The sequence below is a fragment of the Haliotis rufescens genome, unplaced genomic scaffold (assembly GCF_023055435.1).
Source record: "Haliotis rufescens isolate VD_foot unplaced genomic scaffold, xgHalRufe1.0.p SCAF_3, whole genome shotgun sequence".
Taxonomy (NCBI): Eukaryota; Metazoa; Mollusca; class Gastropoda; order Lepetellida; family Haliotidae; genus Haliotis; species Haliotis rufescens.
The window spans coordinates 17,019,434-17,045,896 of NW_025964001.1; the positions used below are offsets into that span (position 1 = coordinate 17,019,434).

A 26,463-nucleotide genomic window follows, 5' to 3' on the forward strand; every position below is an offset into this window, starting at 1 on the left:
TATGAGTATTGCCGTTGTTTTTGTTTGTCCCTATACAATAATAAAAACATAGTTTCATGAATTCAAATTGAATTAAATATGAATATGAAATTTTTTACAGCAAAAATATTGACAAAATGACTTATTTACAAGATTATCATACAAGGATGCTAACACGGACGCCAGACAGTGCAAGGGGAATAACTCTTGATTTTTAATGAACTATTTCTTCACCGATCAATACCAAACAGAAACCAGGGAGGTGCAAGCTAGCTTTAGTTTATTATATATCTACATATACTGTAGGTGTTGAGCTTTGAATAAAACGTCGAAGACCAGGGTTCGAATCACCCTTACGGGTACAATGTGTGATTTTTTTTTTTTCTTGTGTCCCCCGCCGGAACATTGCTGGAATATTGCTGAAGGCGGCGTAAAACCACACTCACTCACTCACTTACTAACTATACAATACACGTGTATCCAGGTTACAGTTATATATTGTTACATGGCAGCGTAATTTATTGTTGAACAATGATTGTAACTGTATTATATTGCTTCTGTTGAGATTCACTAGATCCTCATTGCATTGTATTTGGACAATGAGTAGTTGTCAGGAATATAGTACTCTTTAATGTAAGCGGCGGTGAGGAAGTTATTATATATAGATGGTCAAATTATCTGTGAATGTCCGGAATAGGATGTCAAGCGTTATAGAAACATGTGGAACTTTCTGTGATGTTCAAGTGACACCGGACTGGACAAGCACTGTGTAGAATGTTGGTGGAGCGAGTGCGTCTCTGGCTCATCTCACAATTCATCTTACATTTCATCTGACATTACATCCAGACCAGTTTTCTTGGGAAGATCACGTTTCATCATGGTGTTCAGCCTTGGTTTGAAGCTTAACCACTGTTGCGGCGAGGTGATTATCATTCTTGTCATTGTCATTTCCACTGCTCTTACATTTTATACTTCCTAGTCGTAAGAGACGAATACATTGGGAACCCCTGGAAATTGGTCCCCAGCAACCTATGCTTGTCGTATGAGGGCTAAGGCGAAGTCACTATACCCCGACTGCATGGGTCGTTGCTCATGATATCAGTCACAGGCTTGCCGTTCCGACTTGATTATTACAGGCAGTCTTCACAGTGCTGGCATATTGCGGAATGCGGCGTTAAACAACTGACACACAGAGTTGCAGTGGTCGTGTTCAAGGAGATATGAAGATTGTAAGAGTAACCTCCCTTTTAACGCATTTCTGTTGCCCTGCTGATTTTATGGGCACATCTTTTTGGAAGACCGGGGCCTTATTCTAGCCTGTTGTGGTTGTAATGTTTCAGGCATATAACGTCACTATGAAATATTATACGGTGAGAGCTTCACCTTATCACACCTAAGTCTGTCGTTGCTAATCATCTTTACCCACGTCGCTCCTATTGTAATTTCGACTCGCAATAAAGGTTAAACATACAACTTTAACTAATTATGTAAAACTGACCTAATGGGATACACAACAATGAAACAATTAATTATTAACGTTTATTAGTAAGTGAGGTGGGTTTAACGCCGCATTGACCATATTCCAGTTGTACCACGGCGTGTCAGCTTGATGTGGGAGGAAAGCCCGAAGTGATGTAAGTGATTCAGGTCTTAGGCGTTTACCACTCCGGTGAAACCCTCGAGCACAGGTGTCGACAAACAAAGAAACATAATCGGGACGAACCGGAATTCGAACCCAAAATCATAGGTGTCTGGCGTGCCCCAGGAACGCAACTCTGCACAGCCAATTACGGCGTCTTAGAATTCTGTAAGTCCATAATTCTGGATGCAAATAATTCTAGTTTTGTTTGTTTGTCTGTTTGGTATGCGCAGCACACATCATTATTTAAGGTTATGACAGCGGGTTGTTAATGCATTTGACAATTAATTGTGCCATGAATAGAAATAATGTAAATGAGTAACTCGGTAATACATGTTGAAAAAAACGGGTTGCCACATTACAACACAATGCATTTGTTTCTGTTAAAAATAATCCATGGTGAAATAAAAATCCGAAAGAAAACATTGTTACTATTATAGACATGTGATATGCCACTAACTAGAATACACTGCACCCAAATAATTGTTTTGCATACTCCACAGATGCACGCACGCATTGAGCGTTATGGCCATTATAACAATGGCGTGTTTGTTAGGCCCATCTGCTATCTAGGACCTACTCAGCTGTCACATCTAACTGTGGGGGGTGCTTCACCGGATACATGCTTGAGTTTGAGGGGGCTGTTTGCTGTGGGTACCACTGAAACCATATGAAATGTACATTTCATTATGTACATACGTTTGTGAAGGTAAAATATGGTTTTCAATATCAAAAGTGACACGGGTAATGTATGCTATATAATCTGATATATCACTGTCTGTAAAATCATTGATACTTATCCAAACATGGAATTACGATGATGCAAAACAACAATAATACCAAACAAATTTGGTTACTCATTTAATCAGACCGTATGCAGACTTCACAACATATAGGACATAATGTTGTACAATAAAATTCAACACAAACGAATACGATCGAAATATATAAATATTCGCAATATTCTTGACTGTCTATATTTTTTCATCGGTAGCTCAATATATTAAAATTTTGAAAATGAATGTCCATTCCATGTTGTGTCCAATATTTGAAATACATTTTTTTGTCCTGTGAGAGTGATGAGAACTTTACATGTTAAACGTCTCCAAAATCTGTCTCCCTCACAGAGAGGGCGTATCTACTTACAGCAGCTCCCACGTTCCCTGGGTCCATAACCACGTGACTGGGAGTGTAGGGTGGAGGAAGAGGAGAAGAATCTACCTTGTCTTTCTTGGGCCAAACAGTGCTGCCACTTCTCTTCTCTCTGGTGCTGTTGTATGAATGACCATGTGATCATGTGAGTGCTGTGGTTCAAGCTTAGCGCCTGTTAACATTTCCGCATGGGTACACTATCTGAGGCCCATGCTTGGTGTTCCCATTCGCGATGTGACAGGAAAGCAACGTACAGGAACTGCCTTTATCACCCACCCCGAGCAAAAACGTTTAGACCTTTAAAAGTTCTGATATCGTCTCGATTCACACATGTATAGTGTTTTTAATGAGACGGGTTATACGGTTTTGTCTTAGGACGAGAGGCCGGTCACATGACCGCGAATAATATGCGACACATTTTGACGTTCACACATGTTTCACGAGACTGTAATCATAAGATGACGTAAACATTGACGGACTACTTCCACAACAGCCTTAGAATTCCCGAACAGGTATAAATACAGCAGCGTTGTTTCTGAGCATTCAGATCCTTTAATCTTGGGAAAAATTGAGTTTGACTGCATGCCCACTCACAATTTAACGTCCTGTACTTGATGTAAATATATCACGATCTGCTATCATTGTTACTTATTTACTGAGGTAGTTCTTAACAGACCTTTCTAATCTAATGATGATATTATTTGAATCTATTTGATGTAACCAAACTACAATAGATGTTATCGTAGAACAATTTGAGCAAACATACGCTCACGACACCTCTCCTTTTGGGGAACAACAGCTGGTTGTTGTATGTCTGTAAGTATATACATGAAGTCGCGCATACTAAATATAATTGTGTATACATCCTTTGAGGTATAAAGTAGAATAATAGGTAATAATTTACATTCACTTTGTGTACGTTCACTGGAGTATGCACCTTCAGAGAGTGAGTGCCAAACATTGTTTGAACGTCGTTGCAAGCTCCGACGTTCATACAGTTGGGCCCTCACACTATGAAGGTTCATACTCCAATGACCTCCAATAAAGTGAAAGTAAATCTGGGCGTGGAGTCATCCAATAGATGACTTCCTCATCTTGTCAGCCTGTTAACGGTAATGGCCTCAGTGGTCATGAGGGCACGACTTTTAGTCAGATACTAATATTGACTTATCCCACATGTTTGTCTCCGTATTTGTATATCTAATTGCTATTCATTAATCGTAGATTTCATATTAACTGTTTGTGCTTACCTTTTAACCTTAAAAGCCACCACAATGACTACAGCGATCAGCACCAGAGCTATCACTGTAGGAAGCACAATAGCCAACGTCGTGTTTGTTGAATCTGCCAACGAAATACTCCATCATCTTCATAGAGTACACATTGTATGATGGTTATGTTATTCAATTACATTAAATGAAATATATGTACCATTTAAATGGACTACAAATACAACCTTTTCTCGGACTTACCCTCAACATCAGAACTGGGAGAAAAGTGGTCACCATCTGAAACAAAATGAAAAGAATGGTTGGATGACTGAACAGCCACTGTAACTGGGTGATTTTGTATGGAAACTAGATATTTTACAGCTACAGTTGCAAATTCAGATATTTATTAACACGTGGGTAACACGTGTCAAATATGTACTGATATGGTTATGTGGCTATCACAGGAGTTAGGAGATAATGTTACATTTACCAACATATTTAGTAAAGAGTTCAAGTTGTTCCCACCAGGATGAGTGAGTGTGAGTGAGTTGGGTTTAACGCCGCTTTTAACAGTATTCCAGTTATATCACGGCGTGTCGGCTTAATGTGGGAGGAAAGCCCGAGGTGATGCAGGTCTCAGGCGTTTAACATCGGTGAAACCCACGAGCACGGGCATGGTGCTGACAAACCTAGAAACATAATCGGGGCGAACCGGGATTCGAACCCACAATCATAGGTTTCTGGTGTGCCCAAGGGACGCAACATCTGCACAGTGAATCGCACTTAGACGACTGGGCCACCCGTGCCTCCTCCAACCAGGATGACATTTGTCAGTAACATATAACAAGTCTCTGAAGTAGTGTGCATTATTTAAATCTTTTTAAAATTATAAATGAGATATGAGTAATATTGGTATTTAAACAAATAAAAAGAGGTTTGGTATAAATACATTCTCAGTAGTTTATTCACTACCGATATTGCTGATGCTTTATACAGTGAATGTTGTGTATTGGAGGAAGGCGCTCATCTATAATACAACACTACGTTATTAGACTATGATGTACATGCCCCTTTTACCCAACATTAACAATAATGTCATCTAAGAAGAAAGCCACCAACGTCATGCTATCTAAATACATGTACTGTATAAGCCACCAAAGGGGCGACATGTAAACAATATGCATGCTTATTATCATACTTTTCATACATTATTCATGCCACTCTTTGCTCCAGGTCTATACTGATACTATACTGATCCTTGCCTCCTTTATAATCTTGCTCATGTAATGAACAGCTACCATCTGATTTCATCAACTGTGTGTCCAACAGTACTGTACATATCTTTCTTGCCTAAGTGGGTCTTCAACAGTTTCTCATTTGTATCATAGTGACGTAGGTCATCATATAGATCACTATTTGGTAGCAACAAACGAACACAGGGACGTGAAAATAGTGCTGACGGAGCGAATTCGAGATTCGAAAGGACCCTGAAAACAAGCACCAGACGAAATGGAATCACATGCCCCATCTTGTCTGGACATAAGCATAACTTCTTCACGTACCGGTACTGCAATCATTATCGGATGTTGCTCCGAGACCTGGAGTTGTCGTTCCTGACGGACACGGAGTACACGTCATACTGGCAGGGTGGTTTTGGTAGGAACCTTTCCCACACAGGACGCATACGTTGTTCTCTTCTCTCGACCCAGCAGGACATTCACCTATAACAGACAATTATAGTTTCAATAGTTTCCTCCGAATCGTATTTATATATACAAGTGATTTCATCAGGTGTATAAGTATTAAATATACAAAAAAACTGAGGTCACATACTGCTTGTCAAAACTGCTTTATCCACACAAGATCTTTCACCGTTCAACGGCTCTTTAGGTGTACATGTAGCAGCCTAATATACTGAGCGTGTTGCAACTGTGCTAATTCATTTATTAAGGAGTGATAATTTACTACTTCGAATGTACGCTGTCTATATATACATTGTAATAATTTGCCGTGTGTGCCAAGGACATTATTTTAATCTTTCTGGGGTCACGTACCAGTTATTTCATGATTAAATGTGATCAACACAAAATACAGAGGAGAGTCCATACAGATTCGGTTATTCAATTGTCGACCTAATCCATTGTTAAAAGTCATCAAAAGTAAGAAGCATTAACCAGTACACCATGTACTTTCGTATCAAGGAACTTCGTACCACAAAGCCCAGCAGCATCTGTAGGGATGGTTCCGGGAGGGCAGTTGATGTCCACAGCTGTGGTACCACTGGAGGGGTCCACCGTGTACGTCCTGCCCCCCAGGTTGACTGTGAATATCGTTTTGCTGTTGTTGACGAGCTGCTGGGCTGATATCTCAAACGTGGCCACGTGAGTGAAGTACGCCTTCAGCTGCCCGGACCCTGTAAGGTTAATAAGACGTGGACGCATGACAAACGTACATAAAGTAAGGTTTTGCGCTGCTTTGAACTGCATGTTAGCACGTCAGCTAAAAGTAGGAGTAATGCAGGTTTGGTGTTTGCCACAAAGGATCTTGTTTAGGGCGAATTTGAGATTCGACCCAAATCAACAGGGTAATGACATGTCTGGGGCTCGACTCTCCATAGCGACTGCTACACAGAAAATGGTATTTGCATTTGACCAGGAACTACTGTAAAGCGTGACATCATCTCAGGTGTTCTTCGTGTGGACTTTATTAACTTTATTAACTTAATCTCGAACGATACGTCTGAGACCTGCATCACTTTGGGCTTTCCTCCGACATTAAGCTGACACGCCGTTATATAACAGGAATACTGTAAAAGCGGCGTTAAACCCAACTCACTTGCTACTGAACGTTAATCATTAATTGTTTCATTGTTGTATTTCCCATTTTGTCAGTTTTACATAATTAGTTTTAAGTTGTATGTTTAACCTTTATTGTGAATCGCAATTACAATAGGAGCGACGTGGGTAAAGATCATTAGCACTCACTCACTCACTCACTCACTCACTCACTCACTCACTCACTCACCTTCCTGTCAGATTGTCTATTCTTTTCTTTCGGACATATGAGCAGTTAGTTGAATTAGGATGCAAAGACCAATTTTATGCCACGCAGTTTTGAAAGCGGCAATTTTCCCATTCTTCCAATTGAGTGTGGTATATTATTTTAGATTACGCAGAATATCTACTTACGTGACTTATCACTGAATACCAGCGATATGTTCATAGGAGGAACACTGTCGTTGTTTGACGTCATCACAATTGTAACGGGGGCACCAGTGGAACGCTTTCTTCTGGAGGTACCGGGACAGAATTCTACCCGAGTCTGGCAGGAGTTGTCCTCAATACACTTCAGTGTATTTGTCTTGGCAAGGAGCTGTGTTGTCAGGGAGGACTTGGTTTGTTCAGTAGTGTCACAGGATAGGGATGGGTACTCCACTTGGTGATGTATGCTGTAGCCCCGGGCACTTGCTACAGCTAATACCGACAATACCAACATTAATGGTAGGGATGTGACTTACGATATTTAGATCCCCCATGTACCAATTTTCTTAATTATTGTCACTTCTTGGTATAGGGATGAACATAATTGTGAGCGTGAGTGTATTTAACACTATAGTTCATAGTGCATCCAGATTGATAGAAACGTTATCATGGGGTACTTCAACTTTAATATTCGAGTATGCACTTTTCTTCGACCACTTATCGGATACAATAAAAAAAACAAAATAATTGTTTTACTTTGAAAATTATTTAAGTGGTAGCGTTAGTACGAAAGGTGTTTAGTTTATTGGACTATTTATGAATCGACGTGTTCTCATAAGAACCTAAGCCCTCCAAAAGACAAAAGCCTCGACGAAGACTTGTTATTTTGTTGATTAAGGTGGCAATCTACATCTGTAACCGACCGAGCTTTAACACAGTCTATATGAGCTACGCACCAGAACACGCCGGCAGCCTTGCATGAGGGTTGTCATCCGTTTGGTGAGTCCATGTGTAGTTGGTCTTCCGTCCACACTCGTACAGCGGCAGCACCGGCTTGACGAACATCAGATCATCCCGACACGAGATTGAGCACTGGATCAAGTCGTCAGTCGTGTTACAGTGTGTCTCGACACCGTATGACCTCAGGAGATGCCTACATGCTGAAACACCATTGCTTCCGTGTACCAGTCATATCAGTGGTACTGATAACATATAATGTTATGAACTGTGTTAATAGAACAATCCTTGAGCAAGAATGTGTAGAGTATGTCTGTCCAATTCTGAACTGTATAAAATATTTACTTGAATAGACACTGAGCAAGAATGTTTAGCGTAAACATGCCTACATTTCTGAACCTGCTTCAGATGCTTATTTAAAAGGACCCAAGTCTAGATTGTTTTCAGTGGTTACTTGAACACCCTGAGCAAACCTGTTTAAGGATTACAAATTCTAAACTTTATCAGGCGGTTCCTGGAAAAGACACTCGGCACGCGTTCAGAGGAATGAGCTTCAGCCCTGATGGACAATTATTTGAAAATACCCCGTTGCCGACTGAGCGTTTAGAATCGCGTGCTTACCTGGACACTCATGTGCATTACAATTGTCGGACAAGGTCTCAGCTCCTTCACATGGTTTCCCATCCGGATCAGGTGAGGGACTGCTACACTTCCGGTTCCGGGTCATCACTCCTCCTCCACAGGTCACGCTACATTCACCCCAGTCAGACCATAAACTCCACCCACCGTTCACTTAAAACAGCAAGAAATGCAGGTATGTACACCCTTCTTCGTCTGGGTACGTTTCAGGTATGTGTCAGATATAAATTCATTCGTACTTTCAGTACTTGGTGAGTGAGTGAGTATGGGTTTACGCAGCTTTTAGCAATATTCCAGCAATATCACGGCGGGGGACACCACAAATGGGCTTCACACATTGTACCCATGTCGGGAATCGATCCCGGGTCTTCGGGTTAACGAACGAACGCTTTAACCACAAGGCTACCCGACCGCCCCTTCAGTACTTGGTAAACAGTTTAACTGGACAAATTGTTCAAACAAAAAATTGCAATGAAAGGTAAATGAAGTGTAATGATAATCTGGGAAACACAGAAAACAAATAGGTAATGAAAGGAAAAGTCACTGCAGTGTTGTTAAAGCTTTTACTGTAGAAAGAGTATTGCTGTTTTTGTCATGAGTATATATTCTTCCTACCAATAACCTCTTCACATAGTCGTCCCCGGTACCCCAGGCCACAGACACATGTGTAGTTGGAGTAGTCGTTGACACACCGTGCTCCGTGCTGACAGCTGTGATGTAGACAGTGATCAGGGGGTACCTCACACTGCCGTCCAGAGTAGCCATGTGAACAGTCACACCTGTACCTGCCCACCTCGTTCACACAGGTGTGGTTGCCACAGGGACTCGACATGCATTCGTTAACAGCTGGAAAACACAGATTATTATATGCGTTTTTTTTGTATCAGATTGACGAATATAAGAATATCGTATTTGCAAGGCGAAAGCAAACGAAATACATGAATAATGAAACTAGTGTGATCACACAGACACCTGGAGTTGAATGTTGTGAAAACAAAAAACGCGAAGGTAACAGAGCCTACATATCTATGACGTCAACAATGCCATGCTGCAATGTGTGTGATTATCACGTTAACAATTACGTCTGCATTACGCCAACTATAACTCTCGGAAATTTTGTTCTTGTGCTTCATACTTAATTATCTTGTACTATACTGATGATACAAATACATTTGTTGTGTACATTTGCAGGGTGTGATGGACTGAGCCGAAATCTTTAAGAATGACCCCTTCACAAATGTTAAAATTATTCTTTTCAAAACCATGCGCGACTAGGGTCGCCCTCAGCAAACCGTTGTGTTAGTGTGGACACGTTCATTGATCAAGGTAATAATGTAAGAGCATCAATTTGATTTTTGTAAATATGTAATCGAAGGATTCACACGTCATCACACACATACCAACGGGCACTAATAAAACCTTAAAAATGGTATCAGGTTAAGTCTTAAAAGGGACGTAATATGCAATAATTGTGCAATTAATCTTACAATCACAGGTGCTAGGTACAATTAATCCCTCGGGGTTAACCTCGAAGGAGGAGTCATGGACATGGACGCCACACCCGGAAGCGACTTCTACGACCTCACTACTTGTCAACATCCGTCCAAGTATGTTGAAACTACTGACGGTAGCTAGAATAAACAAATGTCCAGAAGGTTAGTGTTCTGTGAACGTCCGTTATATTGTCTTAAAAAATGTAAACATAAGAATAATATGTTATTTCAACGTAAAATATATTTATTTCGAAGCGGCTAATGGTGACTGGAAGAAACAAACTGCCAGTATCATGAGAAGTAGGACGTGACATGACGTCATTGACCATGTATACAACAGAGAACTTAACGAAAATTATATTAAATTTTATTAAAGTGTTACTTTCTTTAAGTGAATATTTATGTCGCGTAAGCAATTCTGCTATCTGTCACGACAACGGAATAATGTCTTGAAAGGAAACATATATAATATAGCCATATAATGCAGACTAGTATTAACACTGACTGCTATAATCAAACCTTTTGTGTCGGAGGTCAGTGAGACAGTACTCCCGTTTAGGACCATTGGAGATGCGATGCTGTTAAGTACTTTTGTGAACGCCTGTTTTCCGCCAATATAGATAGTGAGCTCTTTCGTGCTTGTGTCAACCGTCGTAATAATGTGCATCCAGTCATTTTTCCTTGCAGACAAACCTGAATCCACTAAGCCACTGCAACATGGGTAAATGTATAGGAAATAGACGTCCCTGCTTAGTTTGGTAGTTTCTAGTGGTTTTCTTAATGAGACACCCATGAAGATTCAGCAACCAATGCTTGTCATGAGAGGCGACTATGCTTGTCGTAAGAGGAAATTAACGGATCGAGTGGTCAGGCTCGCTGACTTGGTTGATGCATGTCACCATATCCCAATGGCGTAAATCGATGCTCATGGTGTCAATTACAGGATTGATTATCTACAGACCCCTGTCATATTGCTGAGTGCGGCTTTAAACAACAAACAAACTCTTAATGACATATATGCCACAATACTCATCTTTAATAAAATAACGGACTGTTTTCATAATATTAAATTTTAACCGTCCATATCTATGACATATTACCTTCCTGTTCTAACCATAATTGTATCCGCAATGTTGACATGAAACCTCTCCGCATCATGCTCGTCTGAAATCTCCACCTTCAAACTACCGTTTCCCTGTATCTTTATCCAGAAAAACATTGATAGGGACGCCAAATCAGCCTTAACTGTTCCAGAATGGCCCGACTTAGATTTCGTTACAAAGATATCGAAATCTGTGAAACAAAGAGGGATGTGATTAATAATAAAATATTTCCGATTGTCATCATGCACGATGTGTAAATTATGGTCCCAAATGGGGCATGGTTACCCATACGTCTGAGACACTGCATTTCGGTTTACGACCAGTATCTGCTGGTCCTGGTTTTAAATCCCAGATTCACCCTGATTATTACCCTTGGTTAGTCAGCGTCATACCAGTGCTCGCGGATGTCACCAAAGTGTTAAACGTCTTAGACATGTATCACTTCGGACTATCTTCCTAGATAAGGCTGACACACTGTGACATAAAACAAAAAATAGTGTTCAAATGATGTTCCAAATCTCCCGTTCTTACAATCTATCTCACCAATCGGTATTTGCCTCTCCATTGCAGCTTTCAACCCAACTCATTATTAAGCCTGTATGTCTTGCGATACACTTACCTTCACAATTCTGAATGCTGTTGGTACCCTGATTCAAGGTTGACTGCCCAACTGGACACGATTTACATGCCGTCATACCACGCATCTCTTGAAAGGTCCCAACTGGACAGGGACTACACGGTAAAAGACCGGACCCAGAAGACCACCCTGCTTCACACATAGCTGCAGAACAAATACAAACTTGAAAGACGTCATGGTTTTTGCTGCGTATATATTCAGCAGCTGTTGACTGTGTTGTGTTTTCATAACATTCACATGATAATATTTACAAATTATAAGATATTAGTTGACTTAATTTCGATCAATGCCACATCAGCATTTCAAGGCTCGGTTTTGTGAAGTATTACACTTCCCATCAAGCAAACAAAATCGGAGAAACAGTGATATAGTTAATATGCTACAATTCTCTGTTAAGTAAGCATTAATTATCTGGACTGAAACTCCTACATGAACCTAGCTTGTGTTATTTGAAGGTGTCACTTATCAACCTTACATAAGTAAGGCTTCACATATGCAATCAATATATCAATCTACCTAAACATTCTTCCTTTCTCCTGCTGCCTGTGGACTTTGTAGAAAAGCCATCTGGGCATCTCAAACACATCGAAGCAAAACCACTGTCTTGGTATGATCCTAAGGGACAATCAGCGCAACTGTCCGCAGTTTCGTTGTACAAAGTACCAGATGGACAGCCGGCTGTTTGTAATTGAAATCACATTTGAATTACTCTATGGGTACATTATTTTACTCCTATGCTCATCATTCCATCCTGAATTTCAATTGTCAAGAATAGAATTAAACTGATTTGCATTTTAGTAACATATCCTTATTAACTTTTCAACCAACATTAGCCTATATGAAGGACAGTTGCTCTCTTGAATGCCTTTCCTGCAAACAAGTTTAAAGAAAAGGGATATCATGGGAATATTCCATTATTGCACAACGAAACACTAAACACTTACCACATGAAGCAGTGCCATAACTTGATGTCATGCCCTTCCCACAGTAGAAATTTGGAATGCCAGGAGCGTAGGAATCATCCTGCAGCTCCAACCCTGGAACTCCAACATCGAGGCTTTTAGACTGAACAGCCTTATCTATCGCACCCTTGATTCTGTCGAATGCAGTCTCGTATGACTTGACGACAACGCTCGTGTTTTGACCGTTCTCCCTGTATGGCAATATGACGTTAAATTCAACTTTGACATTGACATTGGCGTCACGTTTACGGCCAGATATTGCACCGCATTTAACGCTGACGAACTCGGCCCTGCAGTCTGGTACCGTTCCGCCACACTCTTCTTTGAACAAAGGGTTGGCCTTCAGCATCTTGATGAAGTTCTCCCTAATCTGTTTGTTTGCTGCATCATCAGGGCAGTCTCCGCTGTAGTAATACAGCTCAGAGGGCATATTCATAGATCCAGGGCGACGTTTCACTAAGTAATGATATATGGTGTTATGAAGTATTAAGAAATGAAATATTGAAATAATCGGATAATGTGAAATCGGTATTTCTCTCTGTTGATAAAACTTTCTTACGGATCTAATTACAGTGTGCCTCAATGGTCTTCAGAGTGAGATTATTTTTCGTGTCAAATTATCGTGACATACAAAAGTGATATTTTCACTCCTTGCTGCGTCACTCATGAAATTACTTGATGAATTTAACATAAAACTTGAGAAATCGAAAAATATTAATTAAGTAATAAGGATAATTATAAGAAATTGATAAAGCTCTATTGAATCAAATGCGGACATAGAAATATAATACTTGTGAGTGGGTTGCATCCGTTTAGCTAAAACATCTTCCCGCAAGCTAACAAAATGAAAGACATGTTAACATACCTGTACAGTCCTGTATGTTGTCACTTGGGCGCCACATGCCGTCCGACTCCCCACACACATACTGGGCGGGCACAGTTCTTGGCACATCGAACTTCTCATTACACTGCATTTGGCACATTTTCCCATGATTCCATCGGTCACATGCTAGGGCACCATTCAGAGGTTCATTGAGGTCCGGGCACTTGTTGACTAATAGAAGACAAAGAGCAAACTAATTGATTCAACAAACAATTCAAAACAAATGTATGTCTCACGATTTGATTTGGAGGTATACTCTCATTACTAAACCAACTGCATTATGAACCCATTCTCTTGCCCAACTAGTTGACCTCAACAATATCTACCCATTTTCATCTTTTATCCCTATTGTTGTCTAATGCGGTACGACTTCCAGATTTAGGAAACACATGGCCAATGTCGTAGAACATAAAACAGAAATATTCATGCCACTAGCCTAGTTAGAACCATTTTCGATTTAATGCCATCTCTTCTGGATTTTGGAAAACACATGCCCAAAAGCAGTACAGCTTTTAGAAAAAAATCCTCTTGGTACCCTAATAATAAATTATAAGTACTTCCGATTGCTGAAATCATTCATGGTTAAGGAAAACATATGCCCAATTCAGTACAACTGTAACAGAGAAAATGTCATGCCTCTTCAATGTAGAGGAGAAAGTCATATACATGCATCTACCTTAATATTGTTTTTTTGTGTTTTTTTTTGTTGTTCAACGCCGCACTCAGCAATATTCCAGCTATATGACGGCGGTCTGTAAATAATCGAGTCTGGACCAGACAATCCAGTGATTGACATCATGAGCATCGATCCGCGCCATTGGGATCGATGACATGCATCAACCAAGTCAGCGAGCCTGACCACCCGATCCCGGTAGTCGCCTTTTACGACAAGTATAGTCGCCTTTTACGGCAAGCATGGGTTGCTGAAGACCTATTCTACCCCGGATCTTCACGGGTCAGCTACCTTTATAACACCCGTGGGGGTTCTGGGTTAGAATAGGTCCCAAGCAAAATATGCTGGTCACTTGTTTGTTGTTGTTCCCACTGACAATGCCTCAAATAACATAACCGTTATATGTAAGCATCATTACATTAATTGTTTGATCAAAGACCTTGGCATACGTGATCAATACCATTAACTTTTGACTTGATAGAAAGTATTTGAGATAAATGAAATGAATACCATGTGGATTAAAAAAACCCACAAAGGATTTGTTTGACTTTTAACAATCTCTCAAAAGAACCAGGTTCAGTTCTTGAAAAGTTTTCATTTTTCAACTTCACCACTATTCCACATGACAAACTTAAATGAAAACGTCATTCTGATCATTCAAAACGTAGTGACCGGAGATATATCTATTAACTATGTACGGACGTTCCGTTCCATTGTCAAAAATTAAAGCAAATGCCATCTGAAGTTTACATGCTTGACTTTCTGACTGATAACATCAATGTAAAAATTTGGGGTTTGACATTTGGACAAAATATTTGATCCTTGCGATGATGCGTGGGTTTTAAAATACATTAGAGCGATTCTTTACACATCGTTTTATCGTGTATATGTTTTGCTTTATGGACACTCTTTCTCTTTCGGACATTATTCATGAATTAATCCGTCATTTCCTGAAGTTTGAGACATATTTCATATGTGACCTCCAGTGACCTTAACCTTAAACTCTGGTTCACCCTTATGATTTACTTGCCAAGTTTCATCAAACTGAAATCATAAATACTCATGTTGTCGAGTAAAGAAGTATTTTATACCTAATTCATAATGAATTACCTTGGTCTTGACCTTCATTGTTATCCAGTTATATGTCTGAAATTTGTCAGTAACTATTTTTTCCAAATATCTGTCGTCTAACACATGCCTTTATCTTGGTGTAGACGAGCAAAGAGGCACTCCTCTATTCTGTCACTCACTTTTACAGTAGGGTTCAAGAGTATCATCTGGCCATGTCCAATGAACTCTTGGAGGTGTACCAGAACCAAGTCTTTTATTGCACAAAATCCTGCTGGAGCCTTCCAGTGGGTAGCCCGATTTGCAGGACATTGTGCAAGAGTCTCCATAGGTCATGCCATCAGAACACGTGTACATGAGAAGGTCTCTTCCAGACTTGTCTAACTTGGGATCGTCACAAACCAGAGCTGAAATATAATAACGGGAACCCCGGCTGGAACAAATTGGAAGTCCTAGCAAATGTTTTTTGTGTATTTCTTATTTCGAATATCGACTTGTTTTGGTAACTACAACTTTACACAAAAACATCACATTTTCAAATACTTAATACTTGTCGTATTACGGTATCGGATGGTCAGGCTTGCTGACTTGGTTGATGCATGTCATCGTTTCCCAATTGCGTGGATCGATGCTCATGATATCAGTCACTGGATTGTCTGGTCCAGACTCGATTATTGACAGACCGCCGTCAAATAGCTGGAGTATTGCTGAGTACGGCGTTAAACAACAAACAAAACAAATATTACAATGGCTAGACGTAGGATGCAAATTAGGCCGAGACTGCGATTAGAATTCATTTTTGAATAAACAAGGCAAATCTTTAATGGAAATACAAATATGTCCTAATCAACATCACTATGACCAAAGATGAAATGTTTCCCTTCGTTTGTCAGGAGTGTGCTAACTTTTGATGTTAACGGTGAAAGTACAAGATGCTGTGTTCCCGTCCTGATCAGTAGCAACAATATGGACAGGTGTTCGACCCAAAGTGAAGGCGTGCCCGGTCGATGGAGTGCCCTTCACTGTTGGGGCCACGCCAGAGTTGTCCTTGGTCGCTGGGTCTGCCCAAGACACCACCCTTGCTCCACCTTTCTGCTCAGCATACTCTTCAACGTCAGGGGGACAACCGTCAATAAACTCCGGTGGTTTGGTATCTAAACATTAAATAAAAGCATTGTTTGTTGCACCAATCTGCAAATAATATGGCAAATTTAATCATCAACATACCATACTTTGAAACCCTGTTAATTTCATGTTGACCATTGACTTTATATCGAGTTATACATTGTTCCAATGATAAGATAAGCACCAATGTAGTATGATAGTGACAAAAAACATTTGCTAGGATAATAAGTTATATAATCGATTTAATTGAGCTAAAGGTCATACCTATGCATTTTCCAGGTGGCGAAAACTCGCCCTTCTTGTTGCAAATGATCATTGGTGGTCCTTCAGTTGAGTAGCCCCTTTTGCAAGATAGTGTACACATCGTCTTGTATGTTGGCGGGTTTCCCATACAATATATATTCCCGTTTGTCACATTAGGTATTGTCGGACACTCCTTTTCTGTAAAATATCAATACAGTTTAAATTTATTAGAGTATTCCGTACATTGTATGTCTACCCTACTTAGACAGTGTGCAGTTTGCTTGTTATCTGTGATATTCGTAAAACTTAGGTTCGGAGTTCGATGCACTTGTTCTTCCTCTGGCTTCAATCGGACAGGAAAGACGGGAACAAGCAAGAGGCAAATGCGTCTGAGCCAGTACAATCTAACAGGAAATCCAATCTCAGACCCAATGTTAAGTTAGCACGTGTATCTCTTGCTGATCATCGCCGGTTCTTTTACTGCATGTAGAAACATGTAGACGATGATGACGCCGACGATAACTGGTGTCGATAGTTGGTGGTTTGCGGCACAAGATGAGTGGACTGTAGCCACATGACATCTTCCACTGAAAAGTCCTGCAGATAGTAACAGTCAGATAGTAACTGATGTGGCAATACATTGCGCGCGACTGCCTAAAACACCTTGCAATGATGATGACGAATGAAACGTGTGTGTTGAATACCAGAATAGACAACAACGCTCTCATTTCATACGGGTTGTTGGCGTGGAGATGCGACAATCAAGCATCTTGGTAAGCCTCAAAGGTTGTCGTTCTCAGTCATCCACCTTGCGCATAGGTGAGATTGGTGATAATGATTGCTTATGCTGATAGTGGAAACGCTTGTTTGGTTCTGATGCAAAAACACATGCTTGTGATAAAGTAACAATCGTACAATGGATATTTCCTAGATTGTGGAAAGGGTTATATCACTTTTATTATTAACAAGTCATCGCACAGGATAAGGCGAGACATCGAAGTCCTGGAGTCCCGGGATCATAGAGGGAAACAAAATTATACACCAGCAGCCGTCATTGACAAAGTCCCACATGAAAACAAGATGTGGTCGTGTCACTCCATTCAAATGTGACATGTATGACATCAAGAGCATTTTTCTCGCAGCTGGACTGTCATTGCCAAAGATATCAAAAACACCTTCTTCTGCATAAAAAGCTATAACCCAGTTGTTACAATGGTTCAGATGTACTTGTGATCAAATGATTTAGACTACATTGAGATCCCATGCCGGAGGACAGAACGACGATGACGATGAGAATCACTTGATGATACTTGTTATTATAATGGGAACGAGGGGAAATGGAATGGCATTCACAAAACACGGTGTGCTCATTGTGGTAATACATTGCACCACGACTGTAGTCCAAGTACTCTTTTTGTATGCTAACGAGGTCTGGAAACCACATTATGCTGCAACAGGACTGGGATGTTCTGGGGTGTGTAGTGATCCAATGCTTGAGAATCCGGGACTGGTGATTGAATCGAGTTGTGAACAGGTCTACTTCTTAACTGCGTACAGAAGAGAGGAGGGAACATCTGACAGATGAGAGCAAGGTAGAGCATACATTTTGTCGGCGATGGTGTAGCCAACTGAGACGAGGTCCATTAGGTCACTGGTAACCCACTAATTAGCTCCCGCCACGAACAGAACTGGTTGTAATACCGGAACGTGTCACCCCATGAGTTGTCAGTGGCAATCATTACAGCCACACTATGTGCATCCCCCATCCTTACAGGGAGGCATATAGAACAAACAGGTCATGAGTGGGCACGAAGTCTGTCAAAGAGACTCTGATGATGACATTCGACTAGACGGCCCCGCCTTCTTTGGAGATTCAGAGACTGGTCTAATGGCATTAGGATATCAGGCTGATTTGGGCGATTCAAGAAAAACCTGAAGAAGTCGAAGTTGGAGTCAACCTCTCTGGTAAGGTCTTGCACAGAGAAGAGATGTCTTCATATAGAGACACCAGTGATTGGATCTGTAGCAACTCATCTAAAGGAGAGATGATTCAAGGGTGTGTTAAAACTGAAGGGACCTGGGGGCGTGGTCACCAACTTCCCCACGTTGCAGACAGATGTAAGAATCTAACTTGGACTAGTTGGGATTGGATCGGGCTGACTACTGGAAATCCGCCACTGGAAATGTTTTCTTGTAGGTAAAACCGTAAGCAATGGGAGTGTACTGGGACATATAGTTAAGCATCCTCAGTTCCCCCTGTTGAATTGCAAACTTGAGGATACAGAACTTCTAAATAATGTCTGTGAATCATGCAAAAATGGGCACATTACGATGATGAGGCTTTGAGAAACTATAGTGTAGCCGCAGCGTGAGACATTTGATCATGGAAATCGGAGATGTTGCCTTCAAATACAGTTCGATGCCGACCTGGGTTATTGCAACAGAAAATAGGAGTAAGACTGCGAGCGAATTTCCGTGATGCACCTGGATGCAACCGGATCCAAAGGACCAGCACGTTGAAAAAGTAGGACCACCGCCACGACAGCACGCTGTAGGTCAGGGTAGAGGAGAGGAGAGTAAATTCTCTCATGGAAGCAGACAGGACAACTGGAGACGCCACCGGAGATGCAGAGACAAGCAATGCCGACAAAGAGACAGGGATCCACCCTCCCCCTTTGTAGTAGATGTCCATGGCAACAGATATGTTATGCACACCATGGGTCAAGACGACGCAACTATATTAGAGGCTCCAAAGCCTCTGGTTATTGTGCTTTGCCGCTCAACACTTGAAAAGCAGGAATTTCGATGGCGTTAGGTCCTGGCGTTTAGTTCTGACAGAGACCACGAAGGAACGATGAAGGGACGGCTGGTCTCACAAGTCCAGTCCAGCTACCTCCCTCACTGCCAGGTTCACATCATCCATTCTAAATGTAAAGTACCTTCAGCACTAAAACAGGAAACAAGCAATGTGGTTACATGAACAACAATCATTCACAAACACGAAATCACTTCATTAAAGTAGGGGGCACGTGTGGCCCAGTCGTCTAGGGCGCCGCAATTAGCTGTGCAGAGTTGCGCCCCTTGGGCACGCCAGAAACCTATGATTGTGGGTTCGAATCCCGGCTCGCCCCGATTATGTTTCTAGGTTTGTCTGCACCATACCCGTCCTCGTGGGTTTCACCGAAGTGGTAAACGTCTGAGATCTGCATCACTTCAGGCTTTACGCCCACATTAAGCTGACACGCCGTGATATAACTGTAATACTGTTAAAAGCGGCATTAAACCCAACTCACACACTCACTCATTAAAGTAAGCCGCAAAGGAAGCGGGGAAAATATGAAAGCATTGAGGCAACTGTTATACAACAAGGTCAGATGACATGGACGATTCGATACTTCCGGATGCGATCCATTTGCACTCTGTCTTTTGGATATTGAAGAAAAGAAGCAAATTACACACTGTCATAGCAGGATAATAAAAATACTTATATAATACTTTTATAATTTGTAAATTGTGCGTGTGTTGACGTTTCTATCACATTTACACACAATACACTCCTTATGAAAATAAGTCTCATGTGACATATGTATAAACACCAAAGATAGGTTGTGAGCATAGAAATGTCAAAGTGACATATTTCACATGTCATTAAATGACATTACTGAGAATGATGTTCGAAACAGCCGTTCTGGGGATCTTATATTGTTCACAGAGTGATAAGAATAATCAATGTTACAATCTGGAGATAATGCTAATGCTGGACAAGCGTTAAAATCTTTCGGGTTTCCAGCTAACCTGTGCACTTGAAAGAAGTACTCCATGTCTCCTTGTTACAGACGGATTCAGTCGCACCATCTGGCTCGTATCCCTCATCACAGTATAGTTTACACTTGGACCCAGAAATCTCTCTCTTGTCGCACTCCACTCTCCCCGTACTCGGCCAGTGGATCGGGGAACAACGTTGCACTGAATATTGTAAAAGTCACCATAAAGACGGTAAGTACATGGTAAGTACAATTTCGTAGGTTTTCAAAAACACAAAATTGGGAAATATATTTTGAATGTTGTTCACATAGAATTCATCTATAGAATATTGGTCGTCGTTGGGCATAAATTAAAGAAAACTGAAAATTAATATTTGTGGGATTTGCAGTTTCTCTTGGTGTCTGTCCTAAAACAGGAATCAAGAGTAGCCTTAATTCTTAATGGATTTTTTTTTTAAATATCAGTTGTTCAACTTGGGGTGGATTTGCGTTTCAGTCGGAGGGGATTAAAAACCAAACTGAAATATTATCCGGATAGAGAAAGAAGGAAATGTATTTATGCCAAATACATGTAGTAAAATCTTACTCCTTTTGTTCATTACTTGTTTGTGTAATATTTAAGAAATAATTAGTGGGTATGGTTTTACGCCGCTTTTAGCAATATTCCAGCAATATCATCGCGGGGGACATTGCACATTGTACTCATGTGGGAATCGAACCCGGGCCTTCGGCGTGACGAGCTATCCACTAGTATACCCAACCATCCCATTAAAGAAATAAAGAAACAGATCCTACAAATAGTATGTACATTCCACGTTTAACCATGCTATCACTTATAATTACAACCATCACACAATAACTTGATAGCAGTGAAGATCTGGGTTGGATTTGGTCTTCAGGAACACGTGCTTGTCATAAGAGGCGACTATGTTTATCGTAAGAGGGCACTAACGGTATCCCATCACAATTGCGTCGACCGATGCTCATGATATTAATCACTGGTCTGGTCCCGACTCGGTTATTTACAGACCACAGTCATATAGCTGGAATATTGTTGAGTGCTCCGTTAAACAACAAAAAAACAAACGAAATAATTTGAGTAAATAAGCCGTTATTTTGAGCAAACCTTTGACATTGAATTGTATTGTACAGGATGCAGTGAGCCCTCCGTTGTCCTGTGTCTTGTATTGTATGAAATGGGCACCTTCGTCAAACTCACTTCCGGGATCTTTTCCCGCAATAAGTTGCACTCTTTGGTTCATGAAATTTTAAGAGGTGTTAGTTATTTTCACAGATTTATATAAAAGTGCATAAGAGGGTGTGCGAATGGTCCTAGCACAGGCTCATCGTAAGCTCCTGCCCCCTCCACACGCAGCCAAGAATAGGACTTCTCCTTAAGAAATGCTTCCTAACCGAACAAGAGCTTTCTTTCGGAGAATATTGAGAATCTCAAACACAGCTGACTTCTTCATTACCCAAATTGAACAGAAGGGCTGCGAACCCGGCGGAGAACCCTGACACTCTCCTTATCTACGCTAAGAGGTCAGTTGGTAACAAACCAATCATTATTATTTACAGATTAAAATAAAAAAAATCAGCAAAGAGGGTTTGAGTGATCCTGGCACAGTCAGGCTGGTTAGGCTCATCATCAGCTCAGGGCCCTTGCCCCCTCTACACGCAGCCCAGACAGCGAATGGGACTTCTCCCAGGAAGCGCTGCCTAGTCAAATCCACCAAGAACTTTTCGGAGAATGTGAAGACTCCCCAACACTGCAGCCTTCTGCATTACCCAGATTGTCAGAAGGGCTGCATTCCTGGTAGCAAATCTGGGAAATCTCCCAATGTCAGTCAAAAGATTGGGAGGTACCAAACCTAAGGCACCGAGAACAATGGGGAGTCGAACAACTTGGTACTTGGGATGCAAGCGTGACATTTCGAAAGCGAGGTCCGCATATTTGCCATGTTTTTCCCCAATCTTGTCAATCACATAAGGGTCAAAGGGGACAGAAAATTCAATGATATAAATGATTTCATTGGATTTATCAAAAAGGACAAGATCAGGTTTGTTGGCCTGGATACGTCTGGGGCTGTATACGGGCCTATTCCAAAGAATTTTTATATTTATCATTTTTCATTACGCCCTCTACATATTCTGGGCCGTACCATGGATGGACGTCTATGTCAAAACCACAAGCATGGCGAAGACGGTAATGAAATAATCGAGCTACTCCATCACGTCGCTTAAGATACTGTGTTTGTGCCAAAGCTAGGCATCCACTGACAATGTGTTGGACATTCTCATTAAATTCATTACATTATCTACATTTCATATTTACATTTCAAAATCACACATTGACGGTTTCGAGTGGGAAGTGACTGGTCCTCAACAGCAAACAGAAAGCCTTCTGTTTCACTTTTCAGGCCAGCCGACCTCATCCAAGCGAAGGACTGTGTAGGGCTTCTCAACACAGCGATTCATTAGTAGTAGTAGTAGTAGTAGTAGTAGTAGTAGTAGTAGTAGTAGTAGTAGTAGTAGTGTTATTATGTGCTGATTAAAAATTATTTTTAATTATTACTATAAGAATAGTGAACAGTGAGTAATTGACCTTGACGGCTTCTGCTTACCCTTTGCTCCCATCCTCTGGGTCTTCAGCAGTAGGTTGAGCCCATGTCACATGTGCTGTTGTCTTACCCGTCTCTGCTATCTCATCACTCACGCGTGGACAGGTGATCGTTGGGGGCGCGTTTGGTGGAGGGCTCTCTGTTGTCAAACATTGTGATGATTAAAAAATACTCATGGACGTGGGTTGATGTTTGGTTAAAGCTAGGTTGAAGTAGGCCTTTGTAATGTGTTAACAAGTCCACACTGTAGAATCATGAAAACATTGAGATGGATGAAGGCCTCAAATGAACAATTTTTATGTTATTTTATTCATAAAACCTAAATGCATAAATCATGCAACTCTTCAAAAAAATCTGGAAACCATTGAAAGACATAGATTTGAAGTTTGAAAAATGGAATCTTTTTTTAAAAAACCCTTCAGAATATATAATTAATGTACCAACAGGAACTTACTTTTGCAAACAAACATGCAGACCACTTGTCCTATTCCAGTAATGAGTCCAGTTACTGCCATTATTATTGCCGCCACTTGACGTTTCTGTCTGGTTATTGCGGTTTGTTTCCGGACATCAAATTCTGTAACATTGCATCACACTTTTTCAATACAGTTTTCACGATATGGCAACCAGACTGCGTGTCAGGTCATTTGTATTTGATACTATATAATTATTGTTTTCCTTTTGTTATTGTAGTGAATTTGAATTGAACTGTTATTAAGGTTTGGTTATCGTAATTCGGATGAAAATCTAAGATCATTATTGTGTTACCATGTGTCCACGTGCTGTCTTCGTTACATAGCATGACTCGCACGGCTCCCGAAAGTCTGCACTTAGTTCCTGGAAGAACATGCTGGGTAACTGAGTAGGTATCAGGAATCACATCTTTGTCACAAGACCCAGCAAATGACTCTGGCAACCCGCATCCAGTGTTTGCAGCCTGTGTAATCAATAGGAAACACACATGGATCATATTTACCACAAACATTTCTTCAGCGTAATCCTAGGACCCGTTACACAAAGCGACGGTAGCGCTAAGACTGTGACACAAACACAAGATCGTCGTCTTTGTTTAAAAGGCCCATTAAGATTACTGTACATGTATCGACCATGATAAATTCACGTGTTTAAGTGCTCATAAATTCTAAATTATAATTTATAAAACGGGTTCCGAGTATTCAACATCATACATGCTCATTTCAAATTAGTTATCACAAAATATTATCAGTGTCACTTTGGTTTAGTATTTCTATAATTTACTTCTCCAGTGTATAGCTAATGGAATGTATCATACCTGACTGATATGTGTATGGATAAGTATCATCAAGGTAACTATGTAGGCAGCCAGAGAGGACGAACGACCAGCCATGACAGCCCTGCAAATAGCAAAAACATTTGTCCTAACCATTGAAATTGTACGTAGCTGCCAAAGCACATAGAAGACACTTTGCAGTTTGAGTGAGTGAGTGAGTGAGTGAGTGAGTGAGTGAGTAGGATTTTACTGTCACGGTGGGTACCACCATAAACAGGCTTCCCACATTTTCCTTCCTGGAAATCGTATTGCTCACAATTTAAATTAACATATTTTTATTGTCATATTATGTTATGGAATAAATATATCAAAATACCAATCGACATTAATCACACATATTCGAACCATGAACAGGAGCATAATGACATTGCCTCATGCCTTTCACGCATGCATGTGTGTAGAGAATGTACCACTTATATAGCACGTGAAATCGGAAAGGTTGCTAACTCTTATCAGCTTCGCCGAACCCGTGATCCGGTGTAGAATAGGTCTTAAGCAACCCATTCTTGCCCTAGCTTGTCATCGTATCTCAGTTGCGTGGGTCGGTGCTCATGATATCAATCACTGGATTGTCTTGTCCAGACTCGATTATTTACAGACCACAGTCATATAGCTGGAATATTGCAGAGTGTGGCGTTAAACAAAAACAAAAAAATAAGCTTCGCCGCCCACTGATCTTTTGTTTTTGTTTGTTTGTTGTTTAACGCGGTAGTAAGCAATGTTCAAGCTATATGAGGGCGCCCACTGATATGCATACACTGGGCGTGATCCCTGTGTTACTGGGTACCATTTCAGGCCTGGTCAAAGTGTTCCAGAAGGTGTTACGGAAGCCAAGAACGTGAGATAAAAGTATGAGTGCCACTGGTGTCCAGTTGTGGACAAGTTTAGTCCTGCAAACCCGTTTGCTAGTATAGACAGGTCTCTCTGCAGCAAACATTGTGAAGCGGGCATCTTCACCGGCTTCAATCACCCACAGGGTTGATTTTGTGGTTGTGTTATCAGTAAGTAGCTACCAATCATTTGTACCGATACTCACTGTCAAGTGTATCAACTATTTATGATACATGGCTATTGATTGCTAAATTCTCTATCTTCCTGCTGTTATGTGGACTTTCAAGTACAGTCGAACATGTGCATGTAGGTGTATTATGTTTTATGTCTACCTTTACATAACTCAAAAGACATCATGGAAACATTTACATTTAGAACATTAATTTCTCCTTGTTAGAATATGCAAACTATCTTTAAGATTGCGTGTCATCGTGGATCGTTGTTTATTATATTAATCACTGATTTATTTAGTTCAGATTCAATAATAGGTCGTCCTTATATAGCTGGACAACAAACATACTATCTTTAAGTTATGACCTACGCTGAGCCAGTGTCAATATCTGTGGTTAGGGTACGTGGATGACGGTTCTAGTATTGTGACGTCATTACATTCACAAGTATTACCAGTTCTAACCGGTTGCTACAGGAAAACCTGCACAGTGTACGGAGCATGGAGCCGTTCTACACCTTGATATCGATGTGTTTCTCCAATGATTGGTTTCCAGAGTATTGACATTAACGAGATAATACTATCTGTTAATCAAGTAGTGGTATTTCCGTTTGCAAATGGCATAGGGAGGAAAATTCGATTTACAAATATTTTCGCGTATGATAAATGTTTCATTTCAAAACATTTTCCAGGCGCCAAGTCGTGTAGCCCATGTCAAAATGACGAACATTTCCTTTGACATTGAATAATTAGAATTAATATTTTAACATAATTGAAAAGAGGCGTATAATATATCACCATTAGATAAAAATATTTTATGAAACACATTTAAGAAAAAGAAAATATGAGCAGCATAATGTGCTTACCTTATTCTCTGCGAACGTGTCTGCGACACAAGAGAGCAAGGAAAAATATATACCTGTAGGGTCTGACAGCTTGCCAACTCTTATCAGGTTTACCCGCCCACCGATTTGCATACACGGGTGGTGTGCATAAAAGGTCCGAGGTGAGGTACAAGCAAATC

General features: G+C 40.7%; 1 protein-coding gene across 1 annotated transcript; it reads right to left on the minus strand.

Annotated features, from left to right (window-relative positions):
• Positions 1-1,649: 1,649 nt before the first annotated feature.
• On the minus strand, positions 1,650-26,370 carry LOC124111975 (sushi, von Willebrand factor type A, EGF and pentraxin domain-containing protein 1-like). Its single transcript, XM_048403830.1, has 27 exons — positions 26,306-26,370; positions 24,422-24,503; positions 23,899-24,067; positions 23,585-23,707; positions 23,134-23,269; positions 21,636-21,760; positions 20,541-20,711; positions 16,767-16,943; positions 16,283-16,531; positions 15,560-15,784; positions 13,619-13,807; positions 12,736-13,209; positions 12,308-12,469; positions 11,774-11,935; positions 11,152-11,344; positions 10,571-10,761; positions 10,046-10,189; positions 9,174-9,404; positions 8,541-8,711; positions 7,919-8,122; positions 7,170-7,454; positions 6,194-6,394; positions 5,544-5,702; positions 4,243-4,278; positions 4,021-4,114; positions 2,765-2,888; positions 1,650-2,278 (listed from the first exon to the last, which is right to left on the minus strand). The coding sequence occupies exons 2-27, from the start codon at positions 24,494-24,496 to the stop codon at positions 2,195-2,197; spliced, it is 4,554 nt and encodes a 1,517-aa protein (XP_048259787.1). The 5' UTR covers positions 24,497-24,503; positions 26,306-26,370; the 3' UTR covers positions 1,650-2,194.
• Positions 26,371-26,463: the final 93 nt, after the last annotated feature.

Coding starts and splice junctions, on each gene's coding strand:
- LOC124111975 (XM_048403830.1), bottom strand. CDS start 24,496: ATGGCTGGTCGTTCGTCCTCTCTGGCTGCCTACATAGTTACCTTGATG. Junction 8,712..9,173: donor ACTATGTGAAGAGGTTATTG/GTAGGAAGAATA, acceptor TGCTGTTTTAAG/TGAACGGTGGGTGGAGTTTA. Junction 2,279..2,764: donor CAGGGAACGTGGGAGCTGCT/GTAAGTAGATAC, acceptor ATATGGTTTCAG/TGGTACCCACAGCAAACAGC.